Consider the following 18,356-nt stretch of genomic DNA (forward strand, 5'->3'; position numbering starts at 1 on the left):
AGGCTTAACACGCGTTTTGGACCCGTCATCTGCCTCCTCCGGGTGCTGCATGGTTCCTGTGCAAAGGCAAGAGCTCGATCACTGCCACTAGACACTCCATCCCCTCCAGACCACAAAGGAGAGAGTTGGGGAACTGCGGTGGGCAGGGACACAAAGGACCCCGCCATCTGTCTTGTTAAAGGCATGTTAAAGGACTTTAATTCTTATTAATGAAATGTATTTCTGGTAGGTTTTTTAAGTTTTTCAATGATGCAATATATTCTAAACAGCTTTCTTTTAAACAGGTTGAAGCCATGAAGAGAGTACTAGAAAGTCTCAACCTCAATATAGTAGAGATGGTAGATGAAAACGCAACCTTGGATGGTGGAGACGTCTTATTTACAGGTATAATAGTAGTGAATTTGCTGTTTACATATTGTGACTGCCTCAAAGATGGCACGTTATCTGTCATCTGCATAATAAAATGTCATTTGTGCGGTTTGTTAAATCAGTTGTTTACTAAATGTCATGAATGTAGCAGAGAGATGAATTTTCAATGCAACCCTCCATGTCCTGCTTTTAATGCCTGAATAAATGAAGAAGCAGTACACACAGTACAAAGAGCAGCACTGTGCATACAAATTTTATTTTAGCTTGTAAAGTGCCAATAAGAAAAAAGCTTTCAGTAGTCAACTGCCTGCAGTTGTTTCGTATTTCTTATTACAAGCAGCTACGTTCACCAGCCTCGTTTTCAGGACTTGTAAAAGCTTGATGCAGACAATTGTCACTAGTTCAATGAATCAAATGCAAAAAAAAGCATTTTTAGTTTATGGAGAAGGCGGTGGAGTTGCCTGCCAGATGTCATGTGCTAGACAACTTATATGCATGGTTGACTTCAAAGATGAAGATACTGACTGTGTTTTTTATGTCATTAAACCCATTAAGCATTTTCTCACATCGGCTGTGCACACGCTTGCTCCCCGCCTGTGCTGAATGAGCCTGTTTATTTTGATCAGCATCACAGTAGGCTGGCTGCTTGCCTTAGTTCACCAAGGGGAAAGAAGAGCCTCAAAAGAGGCAGACCAGGAAGGGAGGCCTTCCTAATGCAGTGCAGATCCAGCACTGATTTCCTCTGGAGCTGGAGGATGCCGGTGGCTGCAGAGCTGCCTTCCAGGCCCGAGGAAATCTCAGAGGGAGGGGGAAATGGTCAGTCAGTGCTGTACTAATCCAGCCCAGCTGTTCTCTTTCCTGACTCAGTGACCATTGCAGAGCTTCAGAAGAGGAAGCTATTTATGCTTCTGGTGAAATGTGTCTTCTGGAAAAAGATAATTGCTTCAAATTATCAGCTCACAATTGCAGGTTGCATTCTTCTAAGCTGAATTTTCAGTTTTACTATTCAACTTGAGAAAAGAAATATAGAAAATGATACCCATGAAAGATTGCTTCAGAATGTCTCTAAAGCTGGCCTGTTTTTAAAATGTGTATGTTCTGATGAAGGAGCTGATGTGGTGATTTTTTTGGATGGCTTAAAAAAAAAAAAAGCTGTAATTGTTTTGCCCTTCATTTTTTCATTCCAGGCAGAGAATTTTTTGTGGGTCTTTCCAGGCGGACAAATCAACGTGGTGCAGAAATTCTGGCTGACACATTTAAGGTTTGTAGATTCATTCATGCCACAGGAAATATAAGCTATCATCCACTGAACCAATTTAAAAATTATACTGGCCAAGATGTTCGTCATACTCAAGTACTTTATTTAGGACTTACTAAAAAAATAAAAAGGTACAAGTTACTGAAAAGGTTTGAGCATCCTGTAAAGTGACAGATGCTGAAGTTGGATGTGAAATGTGAGATCGCTGCATAAAAGTGACTTGGATAGTGGGAGGCTGTTATTATTTGAGAGCATATCAACACTCACGTTCCTTATGTTCTCATGTATCAGCAATGTGTTCTTATTGCTGGTCCCTAGAGAGGTTTTATGTACGTACTGTTTAATTACGCATTTTAATGTATTTCTTTACAGTTGCAACAGTAGTAATATTTGAAACATGTTCTGGATTCTACTCCAGTGTACCAGACAAGACAAGCTGGTCCAGAGGGGTATGTCATACTTAAACAGTTGACACTGTGCCCTGGGATATGTTGCTATTGTTAATTTGCAGAGAGTAAAATTAATTATGGAATGTCTCAATATAATTATGGAACTAGGACAATTTAAAAATATTTATAGCAACCGTCCTTTGCTCCCATACAGGATTATGCTGTCTCCACAGTCCCTGTTCATGATTCTTTGCATCTGAAGAGCTTTTGCAGCATGGCTGGACCAAACTTGATTGCTATTGGATCAAGTGAAGCTGCACAGAAAGCCCTCAAGGTAAAACACATAAGAAAATTTTCTAAACAACAAATTTGGTTTTTTTGTTTTTAATCTCTGCTCAAGCATGCTGGAACTTTAAAATAGATATAGATCAATGAAAGAGGAAATCAGTACATCTCAGGGTCTCCTGTATGTGCAAACCATAAAGAATGTTTATATCAGGCAAAAGAACAGGGATGTTAATTTAGCTTTAGCTATCTTCAGGAAATAAATGGATTATACAGTTTAAAATGGATTATGCAGGTTATTACTTACAGCTTTGTTGACTAAAAAGGTGATAATTTGGTGATAGGAGGGAGGAAGGAGATATCATCAGAGCAGTAGGAGATTTTTACTTCAGATATTGCCATGAGGAAGCGTGGCTTTTAAAATTGCCAGAGGGGAAGTAAACGTTTTGGCACGAAGGAGGAGGGAGGGAGGTCTGATCCCTGTTGCAAAAATGACCTGTGTACAAATTTTGCAGCGTGGACTTTCTGGATAAGGTCGGTAAGTAACTCCAGCCGCAGGGACCAGAGTCCAGGACTCCCCATCCCTCCTTCCTCCATCACCTGGCTGCAAAGTCAAGTTCCTTCCCGGTCACGCTTTTTCCTCTCTGGTCCCATGAGGGTCTCATAACAGCGTGGCTTCAGCAGAAGGGAGGGAGAGTAGTCTCACCCCAGCCTTGCCAATAATTTGAGTCTCTAAACATTTTCCTTTAAATTAGGAGGTGTGGGTTTGAACCCTCAGGCTAAGAGGTCTCACGAATCTGGGTCTCTCTTCACTGGCAGACTTGCAAACCAGTAATCTGTTGTGTAGCAGCTCAACGCTGTACTACCACCATCATCCTCAATGGGAAATGTTTGTTGCTCCTGTGGTTTGCACTGGGGACAGTGACTTTCCTGCCTGCTGGGTGTGTTCAGAGCACATCTACCAAATCAAGTTTTTTTGGGGATGTGGGCACAGAGACACCTGAGGCCATGAATCTCCTTACGCACATAGGCAACGAGACAGCTCAGCTGAAGGATCAGCATCCTGCATGCTCCTGCATGGTAGCACAGCTGCAGGCACTGATGCTTTGCAGCAGAAACTTTGGCTGGGGCACCAAAACAGCAGAGTGCAGCTGAGACTTTACCTAAAGTGAAGCTTGAGGGAGTTTGTCCCTCTTGATAAATTAGGACCTACCATCCTGCATGATTTGGTTTGAGATGCAGGTAAGCCAGAGCATGTCTGAAGGCACTGCAGCTAAGTGTCTTAAGCATTTTTATCAGGACTTGCCTTCAAAGGTTAAACCAAAATCTACTTTTCAGTGATGGCAGCAAGTCCCAAATTTTCAGCTTATGATTATACTGATTTTTTTGCCAGTAAATAAGAACCTAAGTGCAGGCTTTGCTCTTTGGCTTTGCAGAAGCCTCCGTGATGCAACGTGATCACTAACGCATGGAGGAAGCCAGCTGTGTGTCCCTTATAGTAAATGAAGAGTGGTGGAGATAGCTCTGCTTAACTAGTGAGAAAGTTCTCTGAAATCCGCTCAGTTTAAATGCAACTTACGCAACCCGACTTGTATCTCTTGCCCCGGTTCTAAAGCATGAATTATTTTAAAGAACAGCACTGCTATCGGTGCCCAAGGCTGCTGATCTGAATCTGTGCCAGGCAGAGCGTTTACAACAGAAATAGTATGTAACTCTGAAATCAACACCCCTGGCCCCCAAAGAGCTTAGGAACCCATTCTGCACGTCTTATACACCTTCTTGGCTTCAGTAAGCTAGTGATATTTATTACTTTAAAACATCCTTAAGTATTTGCAAGGTGGAGGCCTGAGAGACTTCTTGTCCTTACTGCCATGCTGCGATACTTCATTGCACATTTGCTTTTCAGATCTCACACATTTTTCCTCATGGGCATAGTCCCAGGACTTTTCATTTCCCAGCAGCATCATTTTTACTATCAGAGGTCGGCAGAGATTTGGTGGGTATTTTTTTCTTTTTTACCTTGTGACAGTTCAAGATTTAAAATGTCTCAGTCCCCAGCTAAGATAAAACCAACATTTCAAATCCCAGAATCTCCCCTACTGGACATGGGTTGAATTATGGAGGCCAGGAAAGTGCAGTCTTGGCTGGCTTAGGCTTGCAGCCTGGCAGCAATTAAGGGAATAGGGTAGCAGCCTGATTGCTCCGCGTGAGCTTAGGGGAGCTCTTAAACAAGAGGACGGTCCCTTGGCTTCCCGCATAGTTTCGAGTGGCTTTAAGTTTGCTCATTCATTTGAACAAGCTGTTGAAGTTACTGTCTTACTAGAAATCACTAGTGGAGCTCTGGGAGCACGTTCCCAGCTTATCACCCATGTCTTCTCCTCTGAGAAACTTAATGACAAATGGTTTTGGTTGTAAAGGTCTGATGTTCCTGATGCTGTGAGATGGATTTAGTCTGGGATGGAAAGTGCCCTGCATCTTGGCCTGTGAAATATGCACTATCCCAAATATTCAGGCTCAAACTCAAAATGCATCGCAAGCAGAAGCCTGATGAAGTTTGCAGATATCCAGACAGCCCTACACTTGTAGAGTGTTTATAAACATGAGCAAAATTCAAGTACAATACTGGTTGCTCAGGGCTGCAATTTGAACTTGAGCCAGGACTAATCTGAGAACTCATCAGTTTGATTAAAGCCTTTTGCATAGCTCGGCTTGATGTTGCAGTGCATCAATTTAGCTATTGTAGCCAAAAATATTTTTTGGATAAGCTGATTAGATGTTGCTGGTAACTAGCTGTCAAGTAAATACCAGCATTAATCAAGGTACAGCAAAAGCAGATACATTTTTAAAAGAAAATGGTAATTAACAAGATGATCTAGTAGTCTTTGATTGTTGGTGGATATCTTTTAAAAAATAAATCAACTGTGTCAGTTTTCTGTGTGTTTCTCTCTGCATTGGAGATTTAGCAGCACGTTTACATGTGTGTGACAGTCGTGTTTGCTCGCACCCTGCCAGCTGAGGCTAGGGACTCTGGCCCAGAGCAGCGGTTTTGTGCTGTAGCACGTGCCCTTCTCGCACTCCCAGCGAGCTGACAGGTTACATCAGGCAACCACATCGCAGTCAGAGCAACGTATGAAGTTACCCAGAGTGTATTTCTTGCTCAGTGTATTGTATCCAACTCTACTCTCATCCGGGGGAACCTCTAGCTGTTCCTCCAGGAGTCTAAATTTCTTCAGAGAAATTACTGGAAAACAAATAGGGAAAGCGTCTGTCTTGGAAATGACGGAGTTGGCAGTGGTGGTTATCACTAGCTTCCTCTAACGTTTGAATTCTTGCTTTTTGACCTCAGTGATTTCTTTGTATTTGTTCATTTGCCTCCGAAGAAAAAAAAAATCAGTTGGTAATCAGCTTCTTGCGGTCTTGTGGAAATGCAGTTGCAGTAGGACCTCTATGAGGCACTGATATTCAGAATTAAAAGCTGCTCCCTGGGTTTCACCAGATCGACTGAGCTATAGCAGTGCTGTCAGCTGCTCCTCTCATTACCCATCGCAGTCTGTGTGGCAGTACGGTCCCCTGAGCTTCTACTGAGTCATTTGCCTGGCACAGCCCAGCATGGCACTCCTTTATTGTGATAGCTTGTTATTTTAAACCTCTCCTTTGTTGTTGCCATTTTTCATGTCTGCTCTGGAAATGCAATCATACAAGCAAGATGATTAAGCTGTCTTTAACCATCTCTGGTAGTTGAGTTGTTTTCATTCTGTAGCGTGTCTTGTTAGGCAACAAGTGAACTGCTATGTCATGCTATGCTAACATTTTATATTTAAAATAGGATTTATCTTCCTACTAACAATCTTATTTGAAAGAGAATTTTTTCTTGATTGTTCCTATTGTTGCAACTCCTGTAGCCTTACAATACTTTAAAAATAGAAAAAGAAATTGCATCTGATGCTCACAAATGGCAGAGTGCAATTGATCATGAGTTTAGTGCTGTGTGCGTAATGTAAAGCGCTGCAAGTGAGCTAGGAAATGAGTGAACAGAGTTTAGGATTATAGAGCACATGCTAGAAGCAGATAATAAATCAGAAGTGACATTTTAACCATGAAATCCTCTTCAGGCTCTGGGAAGTATAGAATATTTGGGCTGGAGATGAAAAGGGCACTCAAGGAAACTGGGTGAAAGAGAGAGACAAATTAACTGCAGAAACTACCGGGGCCTATAGTGGCTATCGCATCTGAAACTTTAACTTCCCTCTGCTGTTTTCCGCATGCATTTAGTTCCTTCTTGTAGTTAAACCTGTTCATAATTCCGTACACGCAACTCCATAGTTGAACATTGGCCATGGCGGTTGAGCCAGTAAAGCCTGGGATTATTTTTCTGTTCCCCCAGTGAAGCCAGGATTTCCTCCAAACATGTCACTTTAGGGCTCTGATCCTGTACTGTTGGAGTCGCGGACCTTTACTGTGAGCATGAATGAGGACGAATTCAGGCTGTGATGGTGCCGGCCCCAGCGTAGGGAGGTGATGGGGCAGCGCTGCGGGCGAACGCTCTGCACTGCTTTTTCCACAACGAGGGACACAACCCTGGGGTCTTGCTGGGACAGCAGATGAGCAGGAACTGGCCCGGGACGTAATCCAGTTCAGGTTCCAGCAGCAAACGCTAGGCAAGATGACAGTGGGAACCATGACACAGCATCTGTTACACACTCCTTTCCGTACTCTCTCAATCTATACTAAAGCCTGAAAAGCCACGTTTCTGTCCGTTGGCTGTTCGTGTCGGTTGGTACAGAGCACAAACCCCACCTCTGCTTTCTGTGATGAGTGAAGACCTGGACAGCAGCAGATGATGGTGGACACAGTCCTTGGTTTAAGCAGCTTTGTCTACGGTCAAACCATTCTCTGTCACCCTTTGGATAACTTGGTAGCGATCCCAAAGGATGTGAGGGCTACACGTGTTGTTCTCAAGCTACACGTGTTGGCAAGCTCAGCTATTCCCTTGCAAGCAGTACGTGTGGTATTTGTAGCAAGTGCCTGCTAATGAAGTTGTCCTCTCACCCATTGGGAAATGAGGGTTGTCCTTTGGGTAGGCTCTGATGTTGGGCACTCTCCAAAGGACTAACCCCAGGGTCTCCCCACAGGACTGGTAGAGAAAGCCTCCAACTGACCCCGCTGCTCTGCGGTAATGCCGAGTGTCTGGTGGTTGCTGATGGATCTCAGAAGGGAGCAGAGGACTTAGAAGGAAGGTGGGAAACCCATCATGATGCCTAGGGGTGAGGGCTGCAACGTGGAGAGCACTCATCCCACCATATAGAATCATAGAATAGTTTAGGTTGGAAGGGACCTTTAAAGCTCATCTAGTCCAACCCCCCCTGCAATGAGCAGGGTCATCTTCAACTAGATCAGGTTGCTCAGAGCCCTGTCCAGCCTGACCCTGAATGTTTCCAGGGATGGGGATCTACCACCTCTCTGGGCAACTGTGACGGATGCACTCGACCCCTTAACCAAACTAGCAGTGGTTTGGTACAGGCTCCAAAGGAGGCAAAGGCCTGAGCCATAGGCAGGCCAAGAACTCCTCTAGTTTCAATCCGCTCTCTGAAAACCCACAAAGGAGCAGAGTGACACAGTGAGCATTGATGCATATGAGCTTGGAACACCGATCATGCGATTAATGCATGGCTTGAAGCGTGTGGCTTTTCCAAGACTTATTTATCAAGGAACAAAGAAAGTTGTGGGTACAAGGAGTCTCATGCCTACCTTTCCATCGCATGTGATTTGACTACAAGCCAACCACTTTATTCCATAAATATGACAGCCTAAGTGAGCCATCTTTGACCTCTCCCTGCTAGGCAGTGTGGCTGCATGGCGGTGATCTCCCCTTGAGCTGGGATGCCTCTCAAGGTTGTTCCTCAAGGCAGAGAGACCTTTTACTAACGGCAGATCTTTGGATAAGTCCAATTTGAGCTCTCCCTGAATTGCAGCTGGACTGCATGCCAGGTGACTCTTCCTTTGAGCTGGGACACCTCTCAAGGTTTGAGATTCCTTACCTGAGACAAAGATACCCTTCCTTGCCCAAGACCAAAAGATCCCTTACTTGCGATAGATCCTCGGTAAGTGACTGATAGCATGCTGAATTAATATTAATGAAACGTTACTAATCCATGTAGCTATTAAGTATTAATTACTATAAATTTTGTATAGCTAATTCCATTAGACATAAACCGTTGTCCAAGTCTGAGACTAAGATTGGACCTAGCCGCACCTAAGCTTCATCAGGAGTTTAGAAAGCAAGGCGGTCCACTCTGAACCTCATGACTCAACGGAAGGGTCTTCCTTACCCTTTGCAACTCCGGTCTCTGTGTGAATCATTCTAACTTGATTCTAACTCAATTTTCCTTCGTATGTTTCTTCCATGCAGTAATTAATAAGGTGAACCTTGCTATCAAACTTATTGAACCTTGGCAAACCCCTGTTAAACTTCCTTAAATTCCATTGAATTCATTGAACTCTGTCAAATTATTATTTTACCTCAATAAAACATATTGCTGCTTCTCTCTTTTGAGTGACGTGCGTTCCACTTACTCGTGACAGCAACCTGCTCCAGCGTTTCACCACCCTCGTAAAAAATGTCTTCCTTATATCTAGTCTAAATCTATCCCCTTTTAGTTTAAAACCATTCCCCCTTGTCCTGTCGCAACAGGCCCTGCTAAAAAGTTTGTCCCCATCTCTCTTATAAATCCCCTTTAAGTACCGATAGGCTGCAATAAGGTCTCCCCGGAGCCTTCTCTTCTCCAGGCTGAACAACCCCAACTCTCTCAGCCTTTCTTATGGCCTGAGCTTAATCCCTGTGGCTGCTGTACCTGGGATATTCCCTCCAAGAGCTGGAATAACGGAGTACTTCCTGGTTTCACGCGAAGCATCTGGGATTTCACCTGGTCATTTTAGAGGAACGGATGCTAATTACAGAGGCAGTGTGGCCGTGGCAGATGTCAGGGCTGAGTGGCATTGCATCCCAGCGGGTCCCAGAGAAGTGGTGACTTGTGCGCTTCTGAGCTCGTCCTTGGTATCCTAGGCTCTGACCTCATTAGTCGATGGGATTTTATTATGGTCAGGAGTGTATCGGCATATGTACAGTAGTGCAATACCACGACATCAGCAAATACCTTTCTTGTTTTCCCCCGCTTTCGATGAAAGGTTGGACATGATTGCTCTGCCTTGTTCTTGACTCTCCCATTCAATATCTTCTATTGGCAGTGGAGCTGTTTATTCATCCCTTAAATTATTCCCTGAAGGACGCTATTGCAAATGCAGCCCCGTACGCTGTTTTGACAGAGGTCAAGGGAGGCTTATCAAAACCACATCTTAAGGATAAAAGAGAAGGGAGTCTCTTTTGGGCAACTAGGCCCTTGATCTGTATCCAAAGCTATGATCAGAGCAGTGCTTTTAAAGACTTGGGCGCAAGGAGTTGTTCTAGCATTGGCAGTTGCCCCCATTCCTGTGATTAAATGCCTTTTGTTCTTACTCTGTCTTTATAACTGAAGTCTCTGCAGTATGCCAGCTTTAAAAAGCCAAGTACTGTTTCCCTGAGTGAGAGCAGGGTTATAGTGCCTGCATAAAAGCTAAGGGGTTCCCAGCTGTGCCACAGAAGCACCTCCAGAACGGGCACCTAAGGGAAAAGTTCATCTATCCGGTGTTCTTAGAAAGCAGCCCGTACCCCTGGGCAGCATGAAAAGGCTCAGCTAAATCTGCCCTTCCTATTGTCTGTATAGTGTCTGTCTTTTCTAGTAATGCACAAGTTTGCATGAAAACATTATCTCTTCTTCCTTAAGAATTCATCATTTGTGCCTCTGCTTATTCCCCACATGAAGTCATAATCCTCTATTTACGATATCACAATGGGTTGCTGTGGAAATGATTACTAATATTAATAACCTAAAGAGGATGACATCAGTTAGGGAATTAGCAGAAAGTGCAGATGAATGCTGACTTTTCTGTAATGCAGCAACAAAGAAAGGTTAGTGAAATCCAGAGAACAATTGACAACTTGCCCCTAAAAATAAAAATTAAAAAATGAGACTTTGCTGCTCTCAGCCTTATAGATAGGAAAATTAGTCAATTTGTAAAATTCTGTGCACTTCCCTTTAGCTCCCTCTGATTTTCCATTACTTTATGAATTAGGGGTGTAGGGCGTCTCAGGGGACGCAGGTCTTCACTGAGTACCAGATGACCCGCTACTTTAAAAAGGCAGCAAGTTCTGTTTTTCTTTTAATTAAAGTTAGATGTTGTAATAAACATACTTTGCTTAACTGAGTGTCAGTGCTGTTCAGTTTGCATATATGCAGAAGAATCTAGTCTTTTGGAAGATACAGATGCAAAAGTATATATTTATAGAATAGAGACTGCTGTATTAGGCTTTTTTTCCCTCTGCCCCCCCCGCCTCGCAAAAGGGCGAGGAAAGTGTCCCTTTCAATACATATTTGTCGTCACCAGTAAGGCTGTCAGCCACAGGAGCTGGGTCAGAGGCTGTCCGAGAAGATGTCATTTGACTTGCGTAAATGGGGACTCGTGTTTCTATTCCTTTGCTGCTCTTTTTTCTTTGACTGTTCTCTCCCTGGGTTCCTGTTCCAAAAGACAGGATGTTCGTCCTCTCGCCTTCTTGACTGAAAGCAACAACATACGCAAGCCGCTTCCTTTTCCCCTCCTCAGGTCGTGGTTTCCCTTTGCAGTGGTCCTTGGGCAGAGCTGGCAGCCAGGTGACAGTGTGGCCGTGACGCAAGGTGGTTCAGAGGGGGAACGCAGCACAGGTGTGCGTGTGAGCGGCACGTGGTACCCATCACATCTGCCATGATGCAAAAGGTGTCCCGCACCAGGAAAAGCGGAGGAGCAGGGTGGAAGAGGTTGCTTAAAGAACTCTGCCTTCTGGAAAACATGACTGAGAGGGTGCAGCAGGGAGGAGAAGCCCAAAGCCCAGCTGCTGAGAGCGTGGGTGGTAGGTGGAAATTAAAGTAACGCTCTGGCTGTGTATGGGCTAAGAAATTTGGCGTATTGACCGTGGCAGACTGTGGCATTGCTGGTTTCAAAGAGATCTAGAATGCAGTTTGCATTCATAGGGTCTATCCTATCCTGTATCTCTAGCAGACTTTTCGGTACCTGACAAGAAGCCTTAGATCATTCTACTGTGATTTATGCTGCTCGAAGTGGCTGTCTTGACCCCTTCCTACTGAGTCTACCCCACTGTTGTCTCTCCTGCCTGTCTGCATTTCAGGGGTCACGCTCCTCTTAGATCTTGACATTCAAGAACGTCGCTGGCTTTTCCAGCTCTGCTCTTCTGTCCCCTCTGGTTAGCTTGGCCAACTCTTTACGGTCACTGTTGCCACTGCTGCATTTCAAGGAAACTCTGAGAAGCTGTTGAGTAGCGTGGTTTGTATGGCAGGCTGAGTCCCCGCATCCAGGCACGTAGCACCGTGGCATAGCTCTCCAGCCCCGCTCTGTCCTGCATTTTCTTGTGTTGAACCCTGAGGCTGCTGCTTTCCCTCTCCAGTGCCAATTGTTTCTCCAAATACGAAAAAGCGAGGAAAGAACTTAATAGACAGAGACAGGGCAATAAAACAATAAATGAAATTCAGTGTAGGTAAGTGTAAAGCGATGTGCAGCAAGGGACAGGGAGAATGATGATGTGGACATCACATACGAAATAATGTGCTCTGACTGATCATTACCACAGAAATAAGATCCTGGGCTTGTTGAAATTGCCAGCTCAACTAAAAGCCTAATGAAGAACATCGTTATGCCACTGATTAAAGCTGTGGTGCATCTGCACGTTGGCTGTTGTGTGCACTTCGCATGCATGATCCCCTCGTTCCAAAAAAGATAGAGTAGAACTGGAAAGATTCAGAAAAGTGCAATAAGGATGGCCAGATACCTGGAATAGCTTGCCTGAGGAGACAAACTAAGCAAGCTATGGCTATAATCTGAAAAAGAGACAACTAGAAGGGATGATAGATGCCTATGAAATCAGGAGTGATGTGGAAAAGGTGGCTGGGGATCAATTGTTCGCTGTCTCTCCCAGTGCAGGGACCAGGGGAGCTCTAAAAGCAAGGGGCAAGTTCAAAAAAGAAAAGAAACGTTGCCTCCAGTCCCTGTCTTAGGATCCAGAAGTGGGATATCGTCACCTCTGACGTGGGGCTGGAGACTCACATCATGCAGCACTAAAAAAGAAGCACTTCCAGGTTCTACAAGCATTAAAAAATGGCAGGTTTGGTAATCAGAGGTATTTTCCAGGTAGTGAGCAATAACTTACCTTTCTCAGTCCTCCCTCCAGATGGCAATGTACTGGCCAGGTGCCCGTCCTCATCTTTTGCCTTAAGTGTGTAAAGGCGTAAGTCTGCTATCGTTCCCAGACGAGTGGTCCTTCCTCCAAGCGGAAGAGAAGCAGGCTGTCCTCCAAACTCCCAGCCAGCCTGGGGGGATGTGACTTGCGTATTGCTGAGTTATTCCTCTCATCAGTGTTAGTTGCCCTGCACCACAAACGACTTAATTTTCACCGTTGCAGGCAAAGTCTTGATGTAGCTTAATCTTTTCTCACAATTTACAGTCTCTCGGATTAAAGTCTTCCAACTTGCACTGTACCCCAGGCCAGATGTTACTTAAGCATCAGTGTAAACCAGGCCAAACTTTAATGTGCTTGGAAAGAAGGAAGAGATGGGATGGAAAAAATATCTTCAATAGTTTTAAGTTAATAGTTTTCTTTTAAGAATGCTGTGACTTGAAGGATTTAGGACAAGGTAACTGAAATCTGGTGAGGGAATGATCCTGTGGGTGTAGGGTTACATGCATTTGACTTGGGCTTAGCTTTGTTTTTTCTTCTAAATGTTGGGGGCTAGGGGAGCAGGAGCTAACCAAAACAAAAATCAGACCCTGGAAATCTGCACTTTCTACTTCTCTATTGACATGGCAGAGGCATTTTTAAGTGCAGTCTTCATTGCCACGTTAGCAAGAGGAACACTCACTGTATGTTTGGGTTTGCTTGTGGGGTGTTGGAGATATGAAGGCGCGCTGCAGGTGTGGTGGGTTTGGTCGCTGCCTGTCCCGCAGTAATCTGGATGCAGGTAGGTCCCAGATGGCAGCAGGGCTCAGACTAGTGCCGTCCTCATGGAGGGGGAAAATTTGTAACTAGGCTTGGCCTGGTTTGAAAGTGCATGTGGTCATCTTAACTCTGTCAGTGATAATAGGCCCTAAACACGTACACATTTTTCCTTCATGCATAATGCTCCTTCATATTTAGGATTATTTAGCTTATCCATTACCTCAATTGTTGGAGGACACACTGTAAAAAACTATAGAAAAGGCATTTTAGGCTATGCGAATGACTTCAGCATAAGGAAAGCATGACTAAGGGCTGAGAGAATGCGCAATGAAAATCACCCTCTTCAGGCTGAAGAAAATTCCCAGAAAAACTAGGCATGCGGGAAATGCCTGCCTCTTAACGTAGCTGGTCATACATTTGTGGGCAGAAAGCCAGCCCTCCGCAAATGCATTGTGCGAGCGCTATAGTCTTTGTAAACTTGTCGTTTCCAAAAAACATGTATTTTTGGGGTGTATCTGATAAAAGTACAATCAAAGGACCTTGCTTGTATTTCCTCCTCTGTCCTGGAGTCCTGTCTGGCCAGGCACATGTGCGCAATGACTTTACATAACAGAAATATGGAAAGCCCCACGGGTCTTTAAAATAGCCTGATGGCGGCGTATCAGTGCATTTCTGCTGCATCCAGAGCCTCCCTATGGGGCAGGTTTGGGGTGTTATGGCCGAGGTGCTTTCTCAAGAAAGTAGGGTTTGAAATTTTACTTCAACGTGCAGGCATAGTTACAACAGGGATGAAAGCTTGCAAATACAATTTCCTTTTTATCTTAAAAGCTGAGGAAGAGAGTAATCCTGTATTGTCAAGCCTCCGGTAACTAATACGTGCTTTCTTGCGGTGGTGTTCGAGCTAGCTGAGATCCCATTCCCACTGTCGCAGCTGTGTATTCAAACTCCTGTGCTGCTTTATCTCACTTTCCCACTCATTTTTTCTCCTCATTTGTTTCTGAATTAATTCAGCCACCACTTCTGTGCTTTTTAATCTTGAAAACAATGCTCCTAACGTGTCCTTCCATCATGTCCCAGGCTTCCCAACGCTGGTTCGTGCCTCGTGCTGGCACAGCTAGAGCCCTGCCACTTGTGCTTCATTTCTGCTTGCTGCTGGTGTTCTCACTTCAGCATTTTGCAGAAATGAATGAATGGGAGATGTGTCCATACCCTTCTGCTTAAGAATTCATTGGTAATTTCATACGGAAATGTTACACAGTGATTCACAATGTATTTCTGATGAATTAACTGTTCCTACAGAAAACCTACAGTATCAGGATTCTGTTGCCAACAAGAACTGGAGAAAGCACAACTCTTTGGGAGCTGAGCGAAATCCAGGCATGGTGGCTTTTGCTCTACATGTATTTCAGTGCAGATTTAATAAATGTGTGTCCTTAATCCAGACTTAAAAAGATTATGTAGGGAAGAAAAGAGAAGCTGCAGGTAGAGGACGAGTCTGCTGGCTCTGGTTACCAGGGGGAAGAGTTGCACTGGGTGCAAGCGTGTCGCTCACCTGCTGCTAGATGTCTGCAGCATCAAGGAAAGCATTATAAAATACGTCTTGGCAACATAACGGAAACAAAATTATAAATAGGAAAGTCACCCATGGTAAGCACAGTAATAAAAATACATCCGGTGAAGTAAAGGTGCAAGGCTTTTTCCCCAGAAAAACACGTTAACCTTTTATGGAGGTAGATGTGACCTTGGGAACTCGGGAAAGTTTCATAACTGCAGAAGGAACACGAAATGACAGTCTGATAACACTTCCTCAAGAATGCACGGCATTCTTCGTTGCGAGTTTCATGTTCTCCGCGGGATGTGGATGACTCAGGCTACAACATGAAAAATGTATCCAGACCTATAACGGAATTACTTACTGTAGGTGTGTGCAAGCGTGAGTTGCTTTGTTGCTTCTCAATATATTGTAGATCCTCGTTATAATTCAGTTCCATATAATATTTTTTAATGAATGAGAAGTAGTACAAGTGCACTTGCAAATAATTTAAAGATTAATTTAACTGTGCTTAAAATCAAGGTCTGCTCTCTGCTATGTGATGTAAATCTGTGGCGTTTCACTGAGAAGGGAAAAATTGTTGAAAAATTTTGTCATCAGAATACCAGTTTATTTCTAAGATTTTATTAGTGTGAGTATTTTTAAGCTGAAAAAAAGCCTTTTCTTTCTGTTTGCATCTTTGCAATGTATGTGGGAACATAGCAGGGCTAGGAGAGAAACTGCAACACTTGAATTTGCTTAGGCTCTCAGTAGGACCAAAGTTTTTGACTTGGAGCTTTGTTCACTTCTGCGTTATTCTAGGTCTCTGTCAAGGTGAAGCTGATGTAAAGCTGGAATGGTACAGTGGGGAGTCAGGCGTCTTGTCTCCAGGCTTTTCCCATCTTTATTAAAAAGTTGAGCCTGATCCAAAACACGGGATCTCAGGCTTCTTGTGTGCTGAGAGTCTCTGTCTCTGAAATTACAGCCAGGACCCAAATTTGTGTATGAGCCCTATATTTATAAACCAAACCTCTGAAACCCACCAGCTCTACTGTTCTGAGAAGGTTATTGTGTTGTCCCCTTGGGAACGAGGATTAGCGCAGACGTGCCTTCTCGCTCCCCAGCACAGGTGCCTAGTGAAAGAGTAACTGCTTGGAAAGCAGAAAGGAGGTCCTTGAAAAGAATTAAGATTGGGCTGATATCCAAGCTGGGAACTGTTCCTGTCCTATTTGTGTTAATTCACGCTCATTTTGTAAATATTGAATGATGGCTGCTTTTTTTGAAGGTGCTGAGCACCTATAGTTTCCATCAATGCAAGCAGGAGTTTTCCGTACTCAGTGCACATTCCTTAAGGAAAAGACCCCACGGACGATGCTTACCGAGTGCCCTGCTTAATCCTGCCACTTGCAGGAACCATTTCACAAAGGTTTTCTACTGCTCATTTCCGTTAGGGTTAGTAGATTCTTCCTTGAAAGGCAGAGATGAAAAGAGATCTCCTTACTTGCTGCATAGCAAAATGGCTCCTGGCTGACTTGGCAATCGCAATTAGCTATTTTTTTGAAGGCTCTGTTCTCCCATTTGTTTGGGGCTGCTACTGTGTTTGGTCTAAATAGCTGCGCTTTGTGTTTCCCGACAGACCATGCAACAGATGAGTGACCACCGCTACGACAAGCTGACGGTGCCCGACGATGCCGCAGCAAACTGCATCTACTTAAACATTCCCAGCAAAGGCCACGTCCTGCTGCACCGAGCCCCCGAGGAGTACCCGGAGAGCGCGAAGGTGAGAGCCGCGCTGAGGGTGCCTGGGAGACACCCAGCATCCCGGCCTCGCCGGGAAGTCAGTGGGAATTGAAATCAGGTGCTTTCCAGAATGGGCTGTTGTATACCGTCATGGAAATAACAGATGGTGAAAGGTGGGAGGCCTGGGCTCTGTTCTCGTCTGCGCTACTGATGTAATTACTTTGTCTCTTGTGCCCCTGGTGCTTCTTCTGCATAACTGGACATGGCAACAGTTCCCCTCGCTGCAGTATTGATGTGCCTGAATCCCATAGCCAAAAGGCCACGTACGCTGTAAATGTTAGTGATTAGAAATGATGAGACGGCTTAGCACCCGCTGATACATCCATGCCTGTTCATTCTGTAAATACTTAGAGAAAAGGGAAAAGAGAGAGGCATAAAGTATAATGATTTCTGTTCCGTTTTCTTTCCTGAACAGGTATTTGAAAAACTGAAGGACCACATGCTGATCCCAATAGCCAACACAGAACTGGAGAAAGTAGACGGGGCGCTCACCTGTTGCTCTGTGCTTATTAACAAAACTTCAGAATTATGAGTTTACAGAGTCCCTCCCTTGTAACTGGCAATAATGTTACACACAAGGTAGACGAATCTGTATCCACACTTTTATTGTTTTTATTGACAATCTACTGTACCACTGTGCTACTAACCCTTGTTTACAAATTTTTTGCTTTGTGTATTTTTATTATGTCCTTGCAGATGGTATTTAAGGTGGATGTACGGTTTGTTGGGGGGCACATAACTCTGAAGTACGTTAGTCCCATGGGCTAGCAGAAGACAATTATAATGGCTAACCCCTAGCTTTAGTGATTTAACATGTCTGTGTGAAAATTTTATGAAAACCAACTAATTCTCAACATTTCAAGCACCTCTGCTGTCTTTACACTGTTCCCTTCTCCTGTCTTTTTTCTCTTGCTTCCTTGCTCTGCATCTTTTTTTCCTTCCTCGGTCCTCTTTACTTTCAGTGATGCAAGGTATCAGGGGGACAGAAGAAGACTCAGTGAGCTCATGAACTTGGTATCTTGTGTGGTAGGGAAGCTTTCCGTACACTAGCTGGAGCAGTGGGCAATGGACTGTGCTCACTGTCTCGGCCATATCATGTTGCTGCTGCTGCTGGGCAGAGTTGTGGCTGGAATCAGTTTCAGACGCCAGGTAGCAACTTCGGAAAAAGCTTCCTCCGACAGGAGCGTTCAAGGGCAATGTCTGCCTGGGAAACGTGAATGACAGAAAAAGAGAGAGTAGTGCAGCCACACAAGATACATCCTGCAAGTTCAGGTCCCAGTTCGCTGCTAAGGCTGTGACTTTCAATTTGGTGAGAATGGAAGAGGAGTTTTTAAAAAGGCCAGATCCCAGGGAGCACCCGGACCACAAAAATGAAAGACTGAGATGCTTTTGGAAAAGTTAAACCTACAAAAGTAATCTAAAATGTGGGGTTTTTTAATTCTCTTTGTTCACTTTTTTATTTATTACTTTTAAAAATTTATTTCTGTCTCTCTGTTTTCTCCTCTCTTAGAGGCCACTTACTAGCAAAATTCAAAAGAAAAGGGTGATAGAAGGAGTTGAAGGACAGCTATTCCTGGATTATGCTCATGAGGTTATTTTTTCCTGAAAGATTGGCATTTGTACTTTTATCTGCCCTTGGGGCAGTTT

At 44.2% G+C, this 18,356-nt stretch overlaps 1 protein-coding gene across 1 annotated transcript in view; it reads left to right on the forward strand.

Annotated features, from left to right (window-relative positions):
- The window catches only part of DDAH1 (dimethylarginine dimethylaminohydrolase 1), a 66,939-nt gene extending 49,401 nt beyond the window's left edge, over positions 1-17,538 (forward strand). The window contains exons 3-7 of the mRNA XM_009333890.1: positions 285-384; positions 1,557-1,630; positions 2,231-2,350; positions 16,546-16,689; positions 17,125-17,538. Coding sequence (XP_009332165.1) covers positions 285-384; positions 1,557-1,630; positions 2,231-2,350; positions 16,546-16,689; positions 17,125-17,241 — 555 coding nt within the window. The 3' untranslated portion in view covers positions 17,242-17,538. The remainder of the gene's footprint in view (positions 1-284; positions 385-1,556; positions 1,631-2,230; positions 2,351-16,545; positions 16,690-17,124) is intronic.
- Positions 17,539-18,356: the final 818 nt, after the last annotated feature.

This window comes from Pygoscelis adeliae, unplaced genomic scaffold (assembly GCF_000699105.1).
Source record: "Pygoscelis adeliae isolate BGI_AS28 unplaced genomic scaffold, ASM69910v1 Scaffold10, whole genome shotgun sequence".
Classification (NCBI taxonomy): Eukaryota; Metazoa; Chordata; class Aves; order Sphenisciformes; family Spheniscidae; genus Pygoscelis; species Pygoscelis adeliae.